This window comes from Bubalus bubalis, chromosome 14 (assembly GCF_019923935.1).
Source record: "Bubalus bubalis isolate 160015118507 breed Murrah chromosome 14, NDDB_SH_1, whole genome shotgun sequence".
Classification (NCBI taxonomy): Eukaryota; Metazoa; Chordata; class Mammalia; order Artiodactyla; family Bovidae; genus Bubalus; species Bubalus bubalis.
Genome location: NC_059170.1, coordinates 18,678,123 through 18,698,355, shown reverse-complemented (window position 1 = coordinate 18,698,355; position 20,233 = coordinate 18,678,123). Strand labels below are relative to the sequence as shown.

Below are 20,233 nucleotides of genomic sequence, written 5' to 3'. Positions count from 1 at the left end.
ATTATTTCATTCTTTTTTTATGGCTGAATAGTATTCCATTGTAGATATGTACCACATCTGCTTTATTGCAAGGCCTTATTTTTAAATGCCTTATAAATACTGTGGGTTTTGGAGTAGGTCCTGCTTTTAAAATCCAAGCTCTTCCTCCTAGCCAGGTGACCAAGAGCAAGTTACTTGCTCTAAGTCTGTTTTCCCTTCTCTGAAAAATAGGATAATAATGTCAACTTTTCTGCACTGTTGGGAATAAAGTATTTTTTCATGGATTAGCATGTGATAAAAACTCAGTAAAAGTTAGCCATCTCCTGGTATTAATAATAAAGACCAGGAATATTGACTATTAAACAATTTTTATTTATCTTTAAAACCCCATGCACAATGAATTGGTTATAATTTAGGGAAATGTCTTTGGAGGTCCCATGGGTAATGACTCCATCTCCAAATTGTTTTACTTTGTAATATAGTGATACCTCAATTAAGGAATTCTGTAAGAACAGTTTAGTCAGGTATGTTTTAAAAAAGATTCCCTTCCCTAAAAAGAACCCACACAAACCCACTCCAGAGCTGCGTGACACCATTTATAGAGCCCTCCCAGCGACTGAAAACAGAGTACAGCTTTTCTTAGGCTCCAGGGGCGAAATTCTGGCCTGTCTTCAGGTGCCTGGTTCCCTGTGCTTTGCCTTACCGCCGTGGAGTAACACCAGTTCCTACACTCACCTGTGGAGAGCACTTTTCAAAGAGTCTCCATGGAATTGTCTCCTTGAATTCCTATATCCCTCAAGATGGGTGATACTGATCTCTTTCTTTTCTTTCCTCCTATTTTGTCAGTGAGGAAACTAAGGTTATCTCATTAAAGAAGCATCTGACTGCCAAGTAACAGTGCTGCTTGTTAGACTCTGGGGGTGCCTATGAGGAGTTAAATGCCTGAGGAGAGATGGGCTCAGACACAGGCAGTTTCAGAGTAGAGTGCTGTGTTGTGATCCATGCAGCAGGCAAGGCTGCCATGGGTGAATAATGGGGTGGGTCCTGGCCCAGCAGCCCTTTGGGGAGGTGCTGATGGCTGAGCCCCATCTGAAGGACCTGGCAGAGAGGAAGCAGCATTGCAGGGAGTCTGGGTGTGTGGGAGGCATGAGCAGTAATAACCTTGAGAGGTTATCATGTGCCAGGCTCTGTGATAAGTAATTTTTGCTTTTTTTTGGCTGCATCATGTGGTCTGTGGAATCTTAGTTCCCTGACTAGGGATCAAATGTGTGCCCCCTGTCCTGGAAGCAGGGTTTCTTAACCACTGGACCACCAGGGAAATCCCTGTGTTAAGTAATTTTTATCTTCACAGCACCTACAGGAAGATATGAAGTAAGTACTGGCACTATCCCCATTTAACAGATGAGTAGCCTGAGGCTCAGAGAGGAAATGACTTGTGCAAGGTTATCTGGAAAATGGTGGAGCTGGGGGTCAAACCCAGGCAGTCTCTTTAGAATTCTGGCTCATAACCACCACGTGCCGTTGGCCCTCTGCTGAGTGTCTGCTCCACTTCTTTTAAGTTCCCATCTTTGACAGCCCCTGGTTTGACTTGGTCATAGTTGCTAACTCATTGGAGGCCTTGATGCTACACTGAGTAGTTTGAACTCTGTTCTGTAGGGGAACTACTGAGGTTGTTTTTTTTTTTTTTTTTTTTTTGAGATGTAATTGAGATATAACCTGAAGTTTTAAACAGAGGTGTCTTATGATCAGATTTATACTTTAGAAATATTGGTGTAGTAGCAGCAGCAGCAGCAGCACTGATGAAGAGTAGCCAAGTTAGTTGACTAGTCAGATTACCTGGATTCATTCAATTCCTTGCCCCAGTACTTGGTAGCTTTGTCATTTGGGCAGCTTACTTTCTGAATCTTAGTTTTTTCAACTCTAAAATGACAATAATAATAATTCTCATCACAGAACTATGAGGTAGATACTAAATGAGATGATGTATATGTAAAGCACTTAGAATAGTGTCTATTATAAAGTAACCACTCAGAGGTCAGCTTATAAGACAGTATTGATTTGGATCCAGGGAGCATGTGGCTGGAGGTTTTGAGCTCCACTAAGAGTTGTTGCGTTTGTGTGTGCTAAGTTGCTTGAGTCGTGTGAGACTCTTTGTGACCCTATAGACTGTAACCTGCCAGGCTCCTCTGTGCATGGGATTTCCCAAGCAAGAATACTGGAGTGGGTTGCCATGGCCTCCTCCAGGGGATCTTTCTGACCCAGGGATTGGAACTCACTTCTCTGCTTTGGCAGGCGAGTTCTTTGCCACTAGTGCCACCTGGGAAGCCGGAGAGTTGTTGCCTGAACTGGGCAGCTACTGGATAGTGGGAGAAACCTAGAAGTAGGCGTGACAAAATGGTGACTGAGAGTGAGATGTGAAGGCAATGCCCATGTTCCTGGCTTGGCACATTGGCCAGTCTTGGGACCTCAAACTGTGATGGGGAGAAAAGAAGGAACTTGTGAGGGTAAGATGATTAGCTCAGTGAGGTTGAGTAATGTGCCAAAGGTCAGTCATTCAGCAAATATATTCTGGAGTTAAGCCTGGGCTCCTTTCCACTGTTTCTGGGAAGAGCCCCTCATTTAACCAGTTCATTCTCAGTAATTCAGAAGATGTAAGCTCAACCTGTGTTTGTTGTCTGTCTGAATTTTAATTGTGGTAGAAAAAGACTTGACTTCTAGAGAAAGCATTTCAAATATCTGGGAAGAGGGTAAGGGAATTTTTTTTAGCTTACTTCTTTTTTCTTCCTCCTTCCTTTCCTCCCTTCTTCCCTTGTTTCCTTCTCTACCCTCTCAAGTAAAAGAGGCTAATCCAATTCTTCACTGTGATTTGGGCAAGCCTGAGGGTGTGGTAATGATTGGCTTTAGACTCTGTGTCATTGAGAAATTAGTGTTGGAGGGGCCTTTGCCCCTACTTGAAACAACTTGTCAGTTCTCTAGGACTAGGGATGTGCTCTTTAAAAAAAAAATTTTTTTTAATTTATTTTTGACGGTGCTGGGTCTTTATTGCTGCTCCTGGGCCGCCTTTAGTTGCAGCAAGTGGGGCTACTCTCTAGTTCTGGTACATGGGCTTCTGGTTGCAGTGGCTTCTCTTGTTGTGGAGCCTGGGCGCTAGACCTTCAGGGCAGTAGCTGTGATACAAGGGCTTAGTTGCATGTGGGATCTTAATTCCCACACCAGGGATCGAATCCGTGTCCCCTGCATTGGCAGGCGGATTCTTCACCCCTGGACCACCAGGGAAATCCCTAGATGTGCTCTTTTATGTTCGTTACATTGAATACTGTTTGTTACTGTTGCATAGTAGCAGTGGCCGTAATCCTTTGTGCTTGACATCCTTTTTGCTAGTGCTACTACTATCGCTCAGCCATTTCATCACCAGTATTGAATATTTGGTGTGTCTGTCCTGAGCACTTGACAACCATTAGCTCGCTTAGCCTCACAACCCTAGGACGTAGGGGTTATTAGTCCCCTTTTATAGCAGGGCAAACAGGGAGGCTCAGTGATTTTTCTCGTCTTAACTTAGCAGGCAATGAGTGGAGCCAGGATTGGTCAGAATCTGAGTCTGAAACCTGACTGCTCCCATCCCTAAGCACTGCATGGCCTTTTTCCTAGACAGCACTTCAGAAGAGCCCCCTTGGAAGCTTCCTCCTGTGAGTTGTAGTTGTCCCTGGACCTGCTGATACTGTGTGTGCTCTTCTGGGGCTGTAGTCAGGGCTGAGGGTTGCAGCCAGCGTTTCCACCTCCTAGGCTCAGGGCGGTGGGGGACTGGAGGGAAGCTCATTCCTGCTGAGACACCTTGCGTCTAGGACTTCCCCTCTGCCTAGAATTCTTTTCCCCCTAGATCTGTACCTAGTTGTCTCCTTGTCATTTAGATCTCTGCTCAGACCTCAGCTCCTCAGAGTTCTTTCTAGCAGCCTTATCTAAAGGATCCTGGCACGTCAGTTAGCTCACGTTGTTTCATTGGGTTTTCCACTACAGAACTTACCCTCCCAGAAATGATCTTATTTGCATATGTGTTATCCTGTTTCTGCCTTCCCTGCTGGAGAACTGGGCCGGGGGTGTCCCGTCCTCTTGCTGTCTGTTTCGGGGCCCTGGCCCAGAGCCGGCTCTCAGAAAATACTGAATGAAGGAGGCATAAAGATTTAAGCTGCTCTTGCGCTTGAAGTGTCCTTCAGTTTGAAAGGGGGTTACATTAAGTTTATTTTTTTCTTGTTTTGTTTTTTATATATTTGTAACCTTTTTATTTTGTACTGGAGGATAGCAGGTTAACGATGTCGTGATAGTTCCAGGTAGTTGGCGGTGGGGGGCGGGCAGGAACGTCAGCCACACACATATATGTACCCATTCTCCCTCAAACCCCTCTCCCACCAGGCTGCCACAGAACATGAGCTGAGCTCCCTGTGCTGTACAGTAGGGCCTTGTTGTTTATCCATTTTAAATACATCAGTGGGTATATGTTGATCCCAAACTCCCAAACTATCCCTTCCCCCCATCCCTCACCCCAGCAGCCATAAGTTCTTTCTCTAAGCCTGTGAATCTGTTTCTGTTTTATAAAGAAGTTCATTTGTATCATTTATGTTTAGATTCCACATATAAAGGATGTCATAGGATAGTTCTCCTTCTTTGTCTGACTTAGTATGACAATCTGTAGGTCCACCCATGTTGCTGCAAATGGTGTTATTTCTTCTTTTTTTTTACTGGCTGAATAATATTATATGTTATTATAATACCACATCTTCTTATCCATTCCTCTGTCGATGGACATTTAGGTTGCTTCCATGTCCTGGCTATTGTAAACAGTGCCCCACTGAACACTGGGGTGCATGTGTCTTCAGACCATGCTTTTCTCTGGATGCGTGCCCAAGAGTGGGATTGCAGGGTCATATGGTAGGTCTGTTTTTAATTTTTTAAGGAATCTCCATACTGTTCTCCCTAGTGGCTGAACCAGTTTACATTCCCACAAACAGTGTAGGAGGATTCCTTTCTCTCCACACCCTCTCCAGCATTTACTGTTGGTGGATTTTTTGATGATAGCCATTTCGGCTGGTGTGAGGTATACATTAACTTTAAAAGGCACCATCATCCTTTAATGGAAATTGAATTGCAAGCCTAGTGTAAGCACTGTTAGGTTATTGTAAAGCCCAATCTGTAGTTTCTGGAGGTTGCCAGTCTTTTCAGAGTTTATTTTCTCTTAACCCTGATGAGAGCCAACTTGTTGAAGGGTCTTGTTCCCTGCCCACCTATCACAAATTCATTGTTATTTTAAGTCCTTAGTCTCTTCTCTCCAGCACATTAGGGTTGCTGAGGGCAGGGCCTCCAGTTACCATGGCTACAGTACTCTTAAACCTCTCCCAAAATAAAATCCAGAGTCCATGTCAGTACATTAACTATAAATATAGTATGAATTCAGAAAATTCTGCTGCTGTTTTTTGAACACCTACTTTCTGCTAGACATACAGGGGCTTTGCAGATCTTTTTTATTTTTCCTCCACACCACATGACATACAGGAGCTTAATTCCCTGACCAGGGATCTAACACATTTCCCCTGCTGTGGAAGAGGAGAGTCTTAACCACTGGGCCACCAGGGAAGTCCCAAGATACACATTCTTTCTTTTTTAAAAAAATAATTAAATTAATTAATTAATTATCTAGTCTTAGGCTGTGCTGGGTCTTCATTGCTGCAACTCTAGTTGTGAGCTGGGGCTAGTGTCTGGTTGCAGGGTGCAGGTTTCTCATTACGATGGCTTCTCTTGTTGCAGAGCATGAGCTCCAGGGTGCGTGGGGGTCAGTGGGTGCCATTCCAGGACTCTAGAACACAGGCTCAGTACTTGTCCACGGGGTAGGTTGCTCTTAGGCATGTAGGATCTTCCTGGACCAGGAATCAAACTCATGTTTCCTGCATTGGCAGGCGGATTCTTTACCACTGAGCCATCAGGGAAGCCCAAGAAGTACATCCTTCAGTTCAGTTCAGTGGCTCAGGCATGTCCGACTCATGGACTGCAGCACGCCAGGCTTCCCTGTCCATCACCAACTCCCGGAGCCTGCTCAAACTCACGACCATCGAGTCGGTGATGCCACCCAACAATCTCATCTTCTGTCATCCCCTTCACCTCCCGCCTTCAATCTTTCCCAACATCAGGGTCTTTTCCAGTGAATCTTCTTCACATCAGGTGGCCAAAGTATTGGAGGTTCAGCTTCAGCATCAGTCCTTCTAATGAATATTCAGGACTGATTTCCTTTAGGATGGACTGGTTTGATCTTGCAATTCAAGGGACTCTCAAGAGTCTCCTCCAACATCACAGTTCAAAAGCATCAATTCTTCAGCACTCAGCTTTCTTTATGGTCCAACTCTCACATCCATACATGACTCCTGGAAAACCATAGCTTTGACTAGACGGACCTTTGTTGGCAAACTAATGTCTCTGCTTTTTAATATGGTTTCTAGCTTTATCATAGCTTTTCTTCCAAGGAGCGAGTGTCTTTTAATTTCATGGTTGCCATCACCACCTGCACTGATTTTGGAGTCCAAGAAAATGAAGTCTCACTGTTTCCATTATTTCCCCATCTATTTCCCATGAAGTGATGGGACCAGATGCCATGATCTTCGTTTTCTGAATGTTGAGCTTTAAGCCAACTTTTTCACTCTCCTCTTTCACTTTCATCAAGAGGCTTTTGAGTTCCTTTTCACTTTCTGCCATAAGGGTGTCATCTGCATATCTGAGGTTATTGATATTTCTCCTGGAAATCTTGATTCTAGCTTGTGCTTCATCCAGCCTGGCATTTTGCATGATGTACTCTGCATATAAGTTAAACAGGTGATGGTATACAGCCTTGAGGTACTCCTTTCCCAATTTGGAACCAGTCTGTTTTTCCATATCCAGTTCTAACTGTTGCTTCTTGACTTGCATACAGATTTCTCAGGAGGCTGGTAAAGTGGTCTGGTGTTCCCAACTCTTGAATTTCCCACAGTTTGTTGTGATCTACACAGTCAAAGTCTGCTGTAGTCAGTAAAGCAGAGGTAGATATTTTTCTGGAACTCTCTCGCTTTTTCTGTTTTCCAACGGATGTTGGCAATTTGATGTTTCCTCTGCCTTTTCTATAACTCTAGCATGAACATCTGGAAGTTCTCGGTTCATGTACTGTTGAAGCCTAGCTTGGAGAATTTTGAGCATTACTTTGCTAGTGTGTGAGATGAGTGCAATTGTGGGGTAGTTTGAACATTCTTTGGCATTGCCCTTCTTTGGGATTGGAATGAAAACTGACCTTTTCCAGTCCTGTGGCCACTGCTGAGTTTTCCAAATTTGCTGGCATATTGATTATAGCACTTCTACAGCATCATCTTTTAGGATTTGAAATAGCTCAACTAGAATTCCATCACCTCCACTAGCTTTGTTCATAGTGATGCTTCCTAAGGCCCACCTGACTTTGGACTCCAGAATGTCTGGCTCTAGGTGAGTGATCACACCATTGTGGTTATCTGGGTCATTAAGGTCTTTTTTGTAAAGTTCTTCTGTGTATTCTTGCCACCTCTTCTTAATATCTTCTGCTTCTGTTAGGTCCATACCGTTTCTGTCCTTTATTGTGACCATGTTTGCATGAAATGTTCCATTGATATCTCTAATCTTCTTAAAGAGATCTCTAGTCTTTCCCGTTCTATTGTTTTCCTCTGTTTCTTTGCATTGATCACTCAGGAAGGCTTTCTTATCTCTTCTTGCTATTCTTTGGAACTCTGGATTCAGAAGGTTATATCTTTCCTTTTCTCCTTTGCCTTTTGCCTCTCTTCTTTTCTCAGCTATTTGTAAGGCCTCCTCAGAAAACCATTTTGCCTTTTTGCACTTCTTTTTCTTGGGGATGGTTTTGATCACTTCCTCCTGTACAATGTCATGAACCTCTGTCCATAGTTCTTCAGGCACTTTATCAGATCTAATCCCTTGAATCTATTTGTCACTTCCACTGTATAATCATAAGGGATTTGATTTAGGTCATACCTGAATGGTCTAGTGGTTTTCCCTACTTTCTTCAATTTAATTCTGAATTTTCCAAAAAGAAGTTCATGATATGAGCCACAATCAGCTCCTGGTTTTGTTTTTGCTGACTGTGTAGTTTCTCCATCTTTGACTGCAAAAAATATAATCAATTTGCTTTTACTATTGCCCATCTGGTAATGTCCGTGTGTAGAGTCATCTCTTGTGTTGTTGGAAGAGGGTGTTTGTTATGACCTGTGCGTTCTCTTGGCAAAACTCTGTTAGCCCTTGCCTGCTTCATTTTGTACTTCAAGGTCAAATTTTGCCTGTTACTCCAGGTATCTTTTGACTTCCTACTTTTGCATTCCAATCCCCTATGATGAAAATGATGTCTTTTTTGGTGTTAGTTGTAGAAGGTCTTGTAGGTCTTCATAGAACTGTTCAGCTTCTTTGGCATTAGTAGTTGGGGCATAGATTTGGATTACTGTGATATTGAATGGTTTGCCTTGGAAACAAACAGAGATCATTCTGTCATTTTTGAGACTGCACCCAAATACTATATTTCAGACTCTTTTGTTGACTTTGAGGGCCACTCCGTTTCTTCTAAGGGATTCTTACCCACAGTAGTAGATATTCTTAAGGTTAGAAAATTCAAACAATAAAGTTAAAAAATGAGAAGTTAAATTTTCTTGCTCTATTCCTTTCATTAAGGGAACTACTGAACAGTTATTTTGTTCCTTCTTAGAGGGAAGAAACATGCATAGAGTATGCATATAATAGATCTGCCTGTTTATATGTTTATTTGTATTAAAGGGGTCATACTGTATACCTGCCTCTACACCATGCTTTTTTTACTTGACAGTGTATCTTGCAGATGGCTTCATATCAGCATCTACAGCTTACCATTTTACCTTTTAATAGCTGTACCACATTCTGTTGTATAGATGGCCAAAATTCATTTAAGTGGGCCTCTTTTGATGGTCATTTTAATTGCCGACATTTATTGTTCATCCTCACAGGTAATTTGGCAGACTTTGGGGGATGTATCTGTAGGATGTCGCTGGCTAAGGGTCTGTTGGGTTGCAGGTATTTGCATATTTGTAGATAGTGCCAAGTTGCCTCTAGATAAGATTTTCCAATTTATGCTTCACCAATGGAGTATAAGCATCATTTTTCCTCATCCCTGAAAGCACTGGGTATTTTATGTTGAAATTATTAGCCTGAAGAGTGAAAAGTTGTTACTTTGATTTGTATTTCCTTTAGTTTAGGATGATGTTATGTGGATAAGGATAATATAATCATATGCTTATTAGATCTTTGTATTATTCCTGCCCCCCTTCCCCATAGGCCTCTCGCTTCCCTACCTGGAAATCTGCCAGTTCTTGCATTTTGTTCATTTTTAAGTGAGTTGTTTGGCTCTTTTGTTCTTGGTTTATATGCATTCCTTGTTAATAAAGTAAGTTAACCCTTTGGTCATATGTGTTGAAGTTATTTTCTCCAAGTTTGTTGTTTGTGAAAGTGCCATTTAAACTGTATTACACAGTATACATTTAAAGCTTTCATTATCATTGATACAGGGGCATTGACTGCAAATACTGTATTTAAGGAAATAAACTAGGCTCTCTTGTCTCCTGTGGAGCAGTGAGCACACTTTGTAGGGTAATTTGGTTTTTTATTTTATTTTTAATTAAAAAAATTTTTTTGACTTTGCTGCATGGCAACTTAGTTCCCCCCAGGGATTGAACCCATGACCCCTAACCACTGGACCACCAGGGAATTCCCTGTAGGGAAATTTGAATGTAAAGGAGTAGTTTGAAGTCCTGCCAGGGTCTTTAAAATGGAACCATATATGAGTACAGATTGCATCAGATTTTTTTTCTCATAGTTTTCCTGGATGTTTTTATTGAACATATTTCCTCTTCCTATTTTGGAGCTAGAACTTTTTGGAAGAAAAAATATAAGGCCCTGAAGAATGCATAAGTTAAAAGCTACAGAATCTTAGCCCTTTTGCAGCTTGAGAAAATTTGTGTTTAAATGTAAGAAGTAAAAACTTATGTAATCTTCTTAATTCCTACTTCTGTCTTGAACTATTTTTTATTTTTTAGTAGATGTTGTCAAGTTAAATCGAGACTTTGAGATGGTCGTCCCTCCCTTTGCCCTTTGTTAGAGCTCCTTCATCGCTTCTCATGTTTGTGTTTGTCTTCCTGGGTGGACAGCAGCTGGGCTGAGTTGGATTTCTGAGGCCTGATTTCCAGCACAGTGCCTTTCTGACAGTGCTCACTAATGATTTGTTGAATAAATTAATGTGAAATTTAAAAACAAACTCTGCCATCCCAGAGGAGTGGAGGGATTTGGGCACAGGACATAAAAGTCAGGTTAGTCCTTAGTTTTGTTCTGACTGATATCAGAGTGGAGCTTCAAATAAATGGGTCAGAGTTACAATGAAACCTGTTTCAGTTCATGATAAGAAAAACCTTCAACAATTCCGCCTCAAGAGGAATTGGTTTTCTTGAGCCATTAAGAATAATTTGCTCATTTTCATTCACTGCCTTGTTCCCACACTCCTGTATTTTAATGGAAGGGCCCCTTAGGGAAGCTGTGTGGTAAAAGAATTAATTCAGAAATGAAGCAGACCTGGGCTTTTGTTCTGGGGCTGGTCACTTAGCACCAGAACCTTAACCCAATTACTTTAAACCAAATTTCTTCTTATGTGATAATAGGATTATAAGTAGCTGCTAACTATGTAGTCCTTATAGCATTCCTTAAATGGATTATCTCATTTAGTCTTCACACCCACTGCCCGGAGATGGGTACCTGGTATCACCATCCCCATTTTAGGGAGAGGAAACAAATTCTGAGGGGTTAAATAATTCACCCAAATTCATTCTGATAATAAGGGGTGGGGTTGAGGATTAAAGGCCAAGAATTTAATCCTATTACATTTCTGCCATCTCTAAAAGGGAACTGGCTCCCTGCATGAAGTCTAATAAGTACTAGCTGCTCTGGTGAGTTCTCAGTGCCACTCTTTCTTCTTGTGCACCATCATCTTTTCATAGAATCTGAGAGGCAAAACTATCAATCTGAATATTACTTGATATGCACGAAGTCAAAAATATAATTTGAGGTGCTTGTTCAGGCAAGTCAAAATGAAGACTTTTTACTTAGGTTAGGTTTGATATCTCACTTTCCTGGAGAGTGAAGTATATAGCTAGTCAGACCTCTGACTTGCCCTTTCCTAGGGTCCATATCATCCAAATACTCTTGTTTGACATAGCTTTTCAGTTGAAACTGTCAACTGTTCTTAGTCTGATATTTGCTTTATGTGTTCCCCGATATCAGCCCTTTGGAATGAGTTGTTTAATATAATGGATAGCTGACCCTGTACATCTTTTTTTCCTCATGGGAAATTTCCAGGGTGAAAAATTGTAAATTTAGGAAACTGTTTAAGAGGGAGAGATAATTTACAACCTGTTTTTTTTTTTTTTTTTTCCGGTCTTTTTTTTTTTTTTAATGCACATGAGTTTTACTGTGGGTTCAGAGGGATATAATTTTACATCCTGCTTTTTCATGTAATATATTGGAAGAAAATGTGATGGTATGTACACATTAGATATGAGGACCCACTTCTGTGATTACTCCTTGTTCATCTATTGCAAAGATTGCCCTTGTGATATGAGGCAGATATTGCCCTGACAGTGCTCTGGCATTGCTTGGGCAGTGTAGGCTGTTGGGATCCAAAGTTCAGTGGGAGAGAATTTACTGGGGTTTGGCCTTGCTATATGGAGGTGGCCTGCTCAAGCGCCCCAAGGGCTCAGAGTGGCTACATCTCCAGCAAAACCACCAGTAGCCCCTAAAGATCAATTTTACTCATATGGACAATGATCACCAATCCCAGTTTGTCAGAATTTACTCAAGAAGAAGCAGAAAATAAAATAGAACAAAGAATGAATAAATAGACATTTCTTGTCCAGCCTTCCAAAAGTAAAGGACCAGAAATCCGAGTTCAGCTTTTGTTTCCTTCCTTCTTTGTAGCACTTAAAATTCATAGCAGTTGCAGTTTGCAGTTAAGTCGTTTGTTCTACTGGCTACATTTCCACCCCCCACCCCCAGTAGACTGGAGGCTTCAGGAGGCCAGGAATTGTGTCTTTTGGTCTTGAGGACTGTTTTTCTAGTCTTTCAGCAGATGTTTGTTATCATTTGTCTTCAGCAAATGATTAAATTTACTTCTGAGTGACTGTTTTTCTTTGGTGTTCTGAGGAGTCCCCCTCACAGGTAAATCCTTGGTAAGCAGTGTTGGGGGCTTCTCAGGTGGCGCTAGAGGAAAAGAACCTGCCTGCCAATGCAGAAGACGTAAGAGACACAGGTTCCATCCCTGGGTCAGGAAGATCCCCTGGAGGAGGGCACGGCAACCTACTCCAGTACTCTTGCCTGTATGATCCCATGGACATAGGAGCCTGGGGGCTACAGTCCATGGGGTCGCCAAGAGTTGGACATGACTGGAGCAACTGAGCACTCCTTCCAGTTCCAGGGATACAAGATGCTGTGCGATAGAGGAGGAGGGCCCAGCGGAGGGCACACCTGGGCTAGGATGAGGGCAGGAGTGAGCAGGGTGCTGACGCGGTTTCCTGGAGCTTTGGGTTTTGAATAATGCCTGTTTGTCTTTTATGTGTAGTAAGTGATACTCTACTCTGGGCGGACTTTGCCTAAGTTTCATAAATATTTAATTGGCTTTTTCAGGAGAATAAAAGCAGCCCCGTTGATGACTGAAAATGACAAAGCATCCACCTAACAGACGAGGAATCAGCTTTGAAGTGGGAGCCCAGTTGGAAGCCCGGGACCGATTAAAAAACTGGTACTTTTACATTTTTCTGTTAATTAAATCCCTTCGGTAAAGGACATTTGTCAGCACTGATAAAGAGGGGTAGCCTAGGCTTTTCTGTAGTGTGTTCCTGCTCCCTGACTCTTAAATCTAGAGCTTTGGTAATATCTTTCTCTTTGGTGCTGGGATCCCTGTGTTGAGGAAACTATCTAGTTATATATGTTTCCCTTTTCTGCCTGTTCATCTGGAGGAGCTATGGGAAGAAGAAGCAGGAAGTGGCTATAGGGAAGGGAAGAGTTATTAGTGGCAACTTATTCTTGGCTGCCTGTCTGAAAGATCAGAGATGGAAGAATGAAGAAAAGTGGGGTAGATCGGAGCAGTTTGTGTGTTGCAAACAACCCCTCCTGTTTTCTGGGTGTGTTGTTGTATGGTTGAAACTTAGTCATCACATCGTAGGGATGATTAGGTTCAGAAACTGAGAGGTTGTAGTTCCAATTTTGTCATTGACTCGTGACTTCTGGTTGGTAATTAGCCACTCTGAGCATCAGCTTCATCTGTAAATGTGGGTATTAGTAATACCGACCTCAACAGAGTTTTTCTGAAAATCAAATAACAGGATGTGTGGGGAAAGGCCTTGTAAACTGTAAAGTGGCGGTGGTTGTTGAGGGATTCCTAGAGTTTAGTCTTTTGTTTATGCTTAAAGTGAAAGTGAGGATTTCAAAATTCAGACCTTTCTGTGAGTCTTCATAAGGAAGACTGTAGTGCTTTTGAGCGTCAAAATAGACAGGCTGACCAGCCCCTGGTGTTTAGAAGAAGAAGATGGGAAGAGAAGCAGGGGAAATGGGGTACAATATGTCTCTGCTGCCTTTTGGGGCTGGGAGATTTGATATAAGAATTAGACCCTTTGAACACCTGCTTGTTTCTGTAATTATTTCCCTTTTTTGGTTTCCCTCAGTAATTTTTAAGGCAGCTTAATCTAGAGAAAGAATTCTTTTTAGATTTGGAGAAAAAATTAAAATATTGAAAAAGTTCAAAAGTACAGCTAACTGTAAGATAATCTGTGTACTTGTCACTCAGAATTACTGAATTTTAACACTTTTGTTTTATTTATATTTAAAAAAATAAAGGACATGAAATGTTCCTGGTATAATGGTAGTATCTTTTATGCCCTTTCCAATTCAGTTCCGCTCTTGCCTTCCTTAGAGGCAGCCAGCATCCTGCAGTTAGTGCTGTCCTTCCCGTGTTTTACGTTTTTAGTGTATGTATCCATAAATAATACTAGTTAGCATCACTTTGGGTGTTTTTAAAAAATTCATGTAAGTATTCTCATATTGTTTGTTTCTTTTCTGTATTTCATGTTTTTGTGATTTACCCGTATTGGTATAGGTATTTGTCCTCATTTCTGTATAGAGTTCCACTGTATGAATTTTGTTTATTTAGTCTCCTACTGATGGACATTTAGATTCTAGTTCTTCACTTTATACACAGTGCTACCCTGAACATTTCTATAATATCTCTTTGTACACATGTGCATGAATATTTCTTGGGTAATGGCTTTCAGACTTTTTTGACCATAATTTAGTATAAGAAATATTTTAAAGAAAGCCAGTGTAGTACTTGCCGTATACACAATATAAATTTAAAAGAAGCAAAACTTTTGTGAAACAGTCCTTAACCTTAATACATGCAATATACTCTGTTTCCTAATATACACACAAAACTGCTGGTTGTGAACCATTGATTTGATTTTACAATCTACTGATTTTACAATGTACTGCAGTCAGTCTGAGAAGCCCTACTCCAGTGAATTTGTGAAGTAATATGATAAATACATTTTCAGTTTTACTGGAAATTGCCGAGTTTTAACCACTGGATCACCAGGGAAGCCCCAAGTTTCAGCTTTTTATTATGAAAAGATTTTAAACATAATCAAAAGTTCAGAGAATAGTACAATGAACACTATGCCTTCCACCTGTATTCACTAATTGTTAATATATTTACCCAACATACTTTATATACTTATTGTAATGTAACTAATTGTAATTAGCAATAATTTCATAATATCTAACATCCAGAACCTATTCAGATTTATGTCTCTTTAGTTACTTTTATTCCATGATAATCCTTCTCCCCTCCCCTATTTTTTGCCTTTCATGGCATTATTTTTAAGCAACATTTATTTTGTAGAATATTCCACATTCTGAGTTGGTCACATTGTTTTCTCATGGCGAGTTTAACTTGTTTCTTGTATTCTCTATTTCCTGTAAACTAGAAGTTAGGTTTAGACTTCAGGTTAAACATCGTGTTGCAGAATGGTTGAATGGTGATGCTGTGTGTTTCATATCGTATCCCATCAGGGGACACATAAAGCTATGTCATCCCACTCTCTGTTCCAGTGTATCAGTTGGATAAAATAATGACTGCCATTTCTCACCATCTTAAAACTGTATTTTTCCCTGTACTAAATAACTTGTGGGGGTGCTTTGGAATATATCTTAAGTGTTTCCCTATACCATTTACCTAATGATTTTTAGCATCCGTCAATAATCCTTACCTCAATCAGTTATTACACCGGAAGTGGAAGAAGAGTGATTTTTTTCACCTCTCTCATGCAGTGTTTTATTGTTACAGCTGATGTTCTTATGTAAGAAGAGCATTTTTTTTCTTTATTCCTTTTTAAAGATCACTAAGGACTGAGGTTATTCAGCATACTGTTGTAGTCGGTTACATTCATTATTTTCTTTTGTGCTAAAATTTTCCCAAACTTGGTCGGTGACAGGCTGTTTAAATGAGCTTCTTTGATCTTTTGACACACTCCTGTCAGTCGTTGAGTATTCCTTATTTTCTGGTATTACTAGAAGCCCCAGGTTTATTTCACCTGTCCTGCTCCCAAGACCCTGTCCATTTCTCCAAGGAGACCTGGTTTCTTTTAGTTAGAAGTGGTACTTAGAACTTAAGTTCTAAGTTGGGCACTGGGTTTGTTTATTGCTGCCAGAATGTCATTGCTTTTAAGACTTTTTTTAGTGGTTGGAGCTAAGAAATAGTTGTTTTGAAACATTATGAGTTCATTTTTATTTTTTGGCCACACCACGTGGCATGCGGAATCTTGGTTCCCAGACCAGTCAAACCCATGCCCCCTGCATTGGGAGCACAGAGTCTTAACCACTGGACCACCAGGGAAGTCCCTGTGAATTCATTTTTATATTTCTAATTTAAATAGAACATTTTGTAATTTTTAAAATTTTGCCTTTCTTTTTTATTAAAAGTCTTTGTTTCTAATCACACTGATATATTAACCCATTTCCTTTATTCTGTGTTACACACAAAGTAGTTTCAAAGTTACAATACTGGTATTAAAAAAAATCTGAGTGAAATTTAAGATTTTCCTGACATTTAAAAAAATTATGGGGACTTCCCTGGTGGTCCAGGGGTTAAGATTCTGAGCTCCCAATGCAGAGGGCCCAGGTGCGTTCCCTGGTCAGGGAATTAGATCCCATATGCCACAACCAAGAGCTCACGTGTTACAACTAAGACCTGGCATGGCCAAATAAATATATAAAAAAAATTATGTACCCTTCCCCCCAGGATAAATTATATTTAATTTGTTACAAATTAAATAGGACTCTAAATTAAATAATGTGAGTTCCTTCTCAATACTCTTACAGTATAATTTTATTTTTACATTAAAATTTTTTTATGTGCATACAGTAAAATTCCCTTTTTTTGGTGTATATGCCTATGAGTTTTAACTCACGTATGGATTCTTGTAAGCATCAGAACTAACAGGAAACAGAGTACTTCAAAGACTTCTCTCATGCTACACCTTTGCCAGTCTATACTTATTGGATTTGATTATTTTGTTTACTGTCTTCCTCACTAGAATGCTAACTCAGTAAGGAATAGGGTGTTAGGACTGGTTTCTGAGAAACAGTGCAGTTGATTTATTTGGAAACTGTAAGTGGGAGAAATGGGGAGTGAGGTGAAGAGACTGAGAGAGCTATGGACTATCTTGTGAGTCTGATCCCTGGAAAGGAGAAAGGAAGATGATAGGAAGTCCTAGAATGCCGTGCAGTACTCAGAAGGTTTTGGCAACGGAGATGGTGAATCCTCAAGCCAGAGGTGCTGTCGAAAGAGTCTCGTCTCCATATATCCCTGCTCACTCAGCCATTGGCTGGGGACAGCCCCAGGGAAGTGTGGCAATGGAACGGAGGTGGTGATGAGTGTCAAGCTGCTATAGCTGGGGTCAGTTATTAGCACTTGCTAAGGATGTGAAGCGTGTATTTTCAAGGCAGCCACAGGTGGGCTATCTGTTCTGTTCTCTAATATATTTCCATTGCCTCAGAATTGAACCTGGCATATAATAGATGCTCAATAAAATTTGTGAGCTGCGTTTCAGATGATTTTAGGAAAACGTTTTCCTAGGTTGTTTTGATTGCTTACATCTTAAGCTTGAGAGAAAAAAAGTTTTTTTAAATTGTAGCATGGTTTGTTCACAATAGTGATTCAGTTTTTTTAAATTATATTCCATTATAGGTTGTGACAAATTGTACTAAACAGTAAATCCTGTGGCTTATCTGTTTTATGTACAGTAGTTTGTTTCTTTTAATCCCATACACCTAGTTTGTCCCCTCCCTTCTGTTTGGTAACCATAAGTTTTCTACGTTTGTGAGTCTGTTTCTATTTCACTTATAGATTCATTTATATTGTTTTTTATATTCCGCATATAATGTGTAGTATTTGTCTTTCTCTGTTTTACTTTACTAAGCATAATATTCTTTAGGTCCTTCCGTATCACTGCAAATGTCATATTTCATTCTTTTTAGTGGCTAAGTAATATTCCATTATATATGTTTATACCACACCTTCTTAAGCCAATTGTTGATGGGCATTTTCATTGTTTCCATGTCTTGGCTATTGTCTTAATAAATAGTGCTGGTGTGGGAACATTGAGGTGCGTGTATCTTTTTGAATTAAAGTTTTTGTTTTTTCTGAATATTTTTCCAATCCCACCCTGGAATGGGATTATTGGATCGTATTGTAGCTCTCTTTTTAGTTTTTTGACAAGCCTCTATACTGTTTTCCACAGTGGCTATACTAATTTGCATTTCCACCAACAGTGTATGAGGATCCCCTTGAGAAAATGTGTTTTAGTGTTATAGAATTAGATAGCAACTAGGTAAAGGACTGACTGCCAGGCTCTCCATGTGCAGCGTCTCCATTAAGATTTCTCAACAAGCTATGAGGTTCTTTATTGTTTCAATTTTATAAATGAGGGAAGAAACTGAAGCTCACAGAGGCAAAAGTCCTTTGTCCCAAATTTCAGAGCTGGTGAGTGGTAGAGCTGGGATTTGAAACCCTATTGATCTGACTCCAAAGCTTGACCATATCTTCCAGGTGATTCCTTTCTCTGGTGATATTTTTTTCTGTATGTGCTTCCCTATTTCCTAGATCGGCTACTAGTTGCAAAAAAAGAAAAAAATAAATAGCGGGGGGGATGAGAAGAGTTACTTTTCAAAACACATGACAGAAGTGTAATGGAGACAAAAATGTGACTTCCAGTGGTCTTTCTGGATTAATGCTTTTATAAAAGGTCTGTATTGATTAATTTTGTCTGTATTGCTTAAACAGAACCCTGTTTAAGGGTTCACCTTTGTAAACTCACCTTTTCTCACCTTTGTTAACCGTACATTTTCTGTTTTTGTTAAACTAGTAACAGTAACAATGACAGCGAACGTTTATCAAAGATTTTCTGTGTATTGGGTCTGATGCTATTTGCTTTACATGGGCCATCTCATTTACTCCCCCAAAGCAAGTCCATTGGGAACTGAAGCTCAGAGAGAGAATGACTTACCCAGGGTTGGAAGTTAATCACTGCTGAATCTGAGACCTCCTGACCCAGTTTTGTTTGATGACAGTGTTTTGTGTACCTTTCCAGAATTTATTAAACACCCAACCCACCTTTTCTTAAATTACAAGATCCCCCCAAAATCATGGAATTAGGATTTTCCCCCCTTTTTTGGCAGGGGGGCATGCTGTGCAGTTAGTGGGATCTTAGTTCCCTGACCAGGGATTGAACTTGGGCCCTTGTCATTGAAAGTGCAGAGTCCTAACCACTGAACTGCCAGGGAATTCCCTCAGAAATAGGATTTCTGTTTTCTCCGTGAAAGTGAAAGTTGCTCAGTTGTGTCCGACTCTTTGTGACCCCATGGACTATCCAGTCTGTGGAATTCTCTAGGCCAGAATACTGGAGTGGATAGCCTTTCCCCTTCTCCAGGGGATCTTCCCAACCCAGGGATCGAACCCAGGTCTCCCACATTGCAGGCAGATTCTTTACCAGCTGAGCCACAAGGGAAGCCCAAGAATACTGGAGTGGGTAGCCTATCCCTTCTCCAGCAGATCTTCCCTACCCAGGAATCCAACTGGGGTCTCCTGCATTGCAGGCAGATTCTTTACCAACTGAGCTATCAGGGAAGCCTGTTTTCTCAGAGACAGGCATTTATAAAATACAGATTTAGATTTTCCAGGGAGATCATTAGTTCTCAAAGCAGTTTATCTCACCAAACAGACTATAGACTATTGATAAGAATCTGCATTTTAATTTTAGACCTACCACTGTTGGGTGAACTTTCCACATATCCATCTTCTGCTCTGTAGATGGAGTAATCCTGCCTGCCCTCTTACTTCCGCTGTTGCATCGATAAGCTGACTGTCTAATGTATGAGAGGCTACAGTTTCCTAGTAATGATGCTTGGTGGATAGAATGGAAACTGCTTTTTCTGTTGCCTTCTGCCTTCTTCCTGTCATCTGGTGGGAGCGCACCATCTGTCCTGAACAGTAGGCTTGGCCTTCCCTGTTCTTACTCTGAACACAGTGAAAAAAGCTCCTCTGTCTGTTGCTTTCCTGACTCTTTGGCATGTTTCCACCACCTTGTTTCCATTTAAGTTGATCATGGTCTCCTTCCATTTCTTGTACAGAGGATTTCAGAATCTGAGTTCCATAATGTCCTTAGCTCTCTTTCTTTTTCATTAGGATTATTTGCACTGATCAAGTGTGGGTTCCTGGTTCATACCTCTTCACTTCTTGTGTCATCTTTTTTAAAAAAAGTTACCTCATTTCTGAGCTTTCCACATATGTGTATTGAGGCATTATACTAGGCAGTATGGAATAAAGAGAAATTATTCCCTTCAGCTAGTAGGGCCCTCAAGAAGTTTAAGGCCAGGGAAGTATTTGGCTTTGGCTGTAGCATTGCTGGCCAAGGATTGTTAATTGTGTCCTGTCATACTTATATCTTTGCTAATATTTCATATTTAATGAGTGACTTACTCTGTTAGGCACAAGTCTAAACCCTAACCCTAATCCTATACCCCATTTAATCCTCACAACACAATTAAGTGTATACTTTTATTATTACCATTTTATACGTGAGGAAACAGA

The 20,233-nt window shown here is 40.6% G+C and overlaps 1 protein-coding gene across 7 annotated transcripts in view; it reads left to right on the top strand.

Annotated features, from left to right (window-relative positions):
- PHF20 (PHD finger protein 20) overlaps window positions 1-20,233 on the top strand; it is a 128,495-nt gene that overhangs the window by 7,527 nt on the left and 100,735 nt on the right. For all 7 annotated transcript variants that reach the window (XM_006072449.3, XM_006072448.3, XM_006072447.3 and 4 more), the window contains exon 2: window positions 12,718-12,832. In XM_006072449.3, coding sequence (XP_006072511.1) covers window positions 12,750-12,832 — 83 coding nt within the window. In that variant the 5' untranslated portion in view covers window positions 12,718-12,749. The remainder of the gene's footprint in view (window positions 1-12,717; window positions 12,833-20,233) is intronic.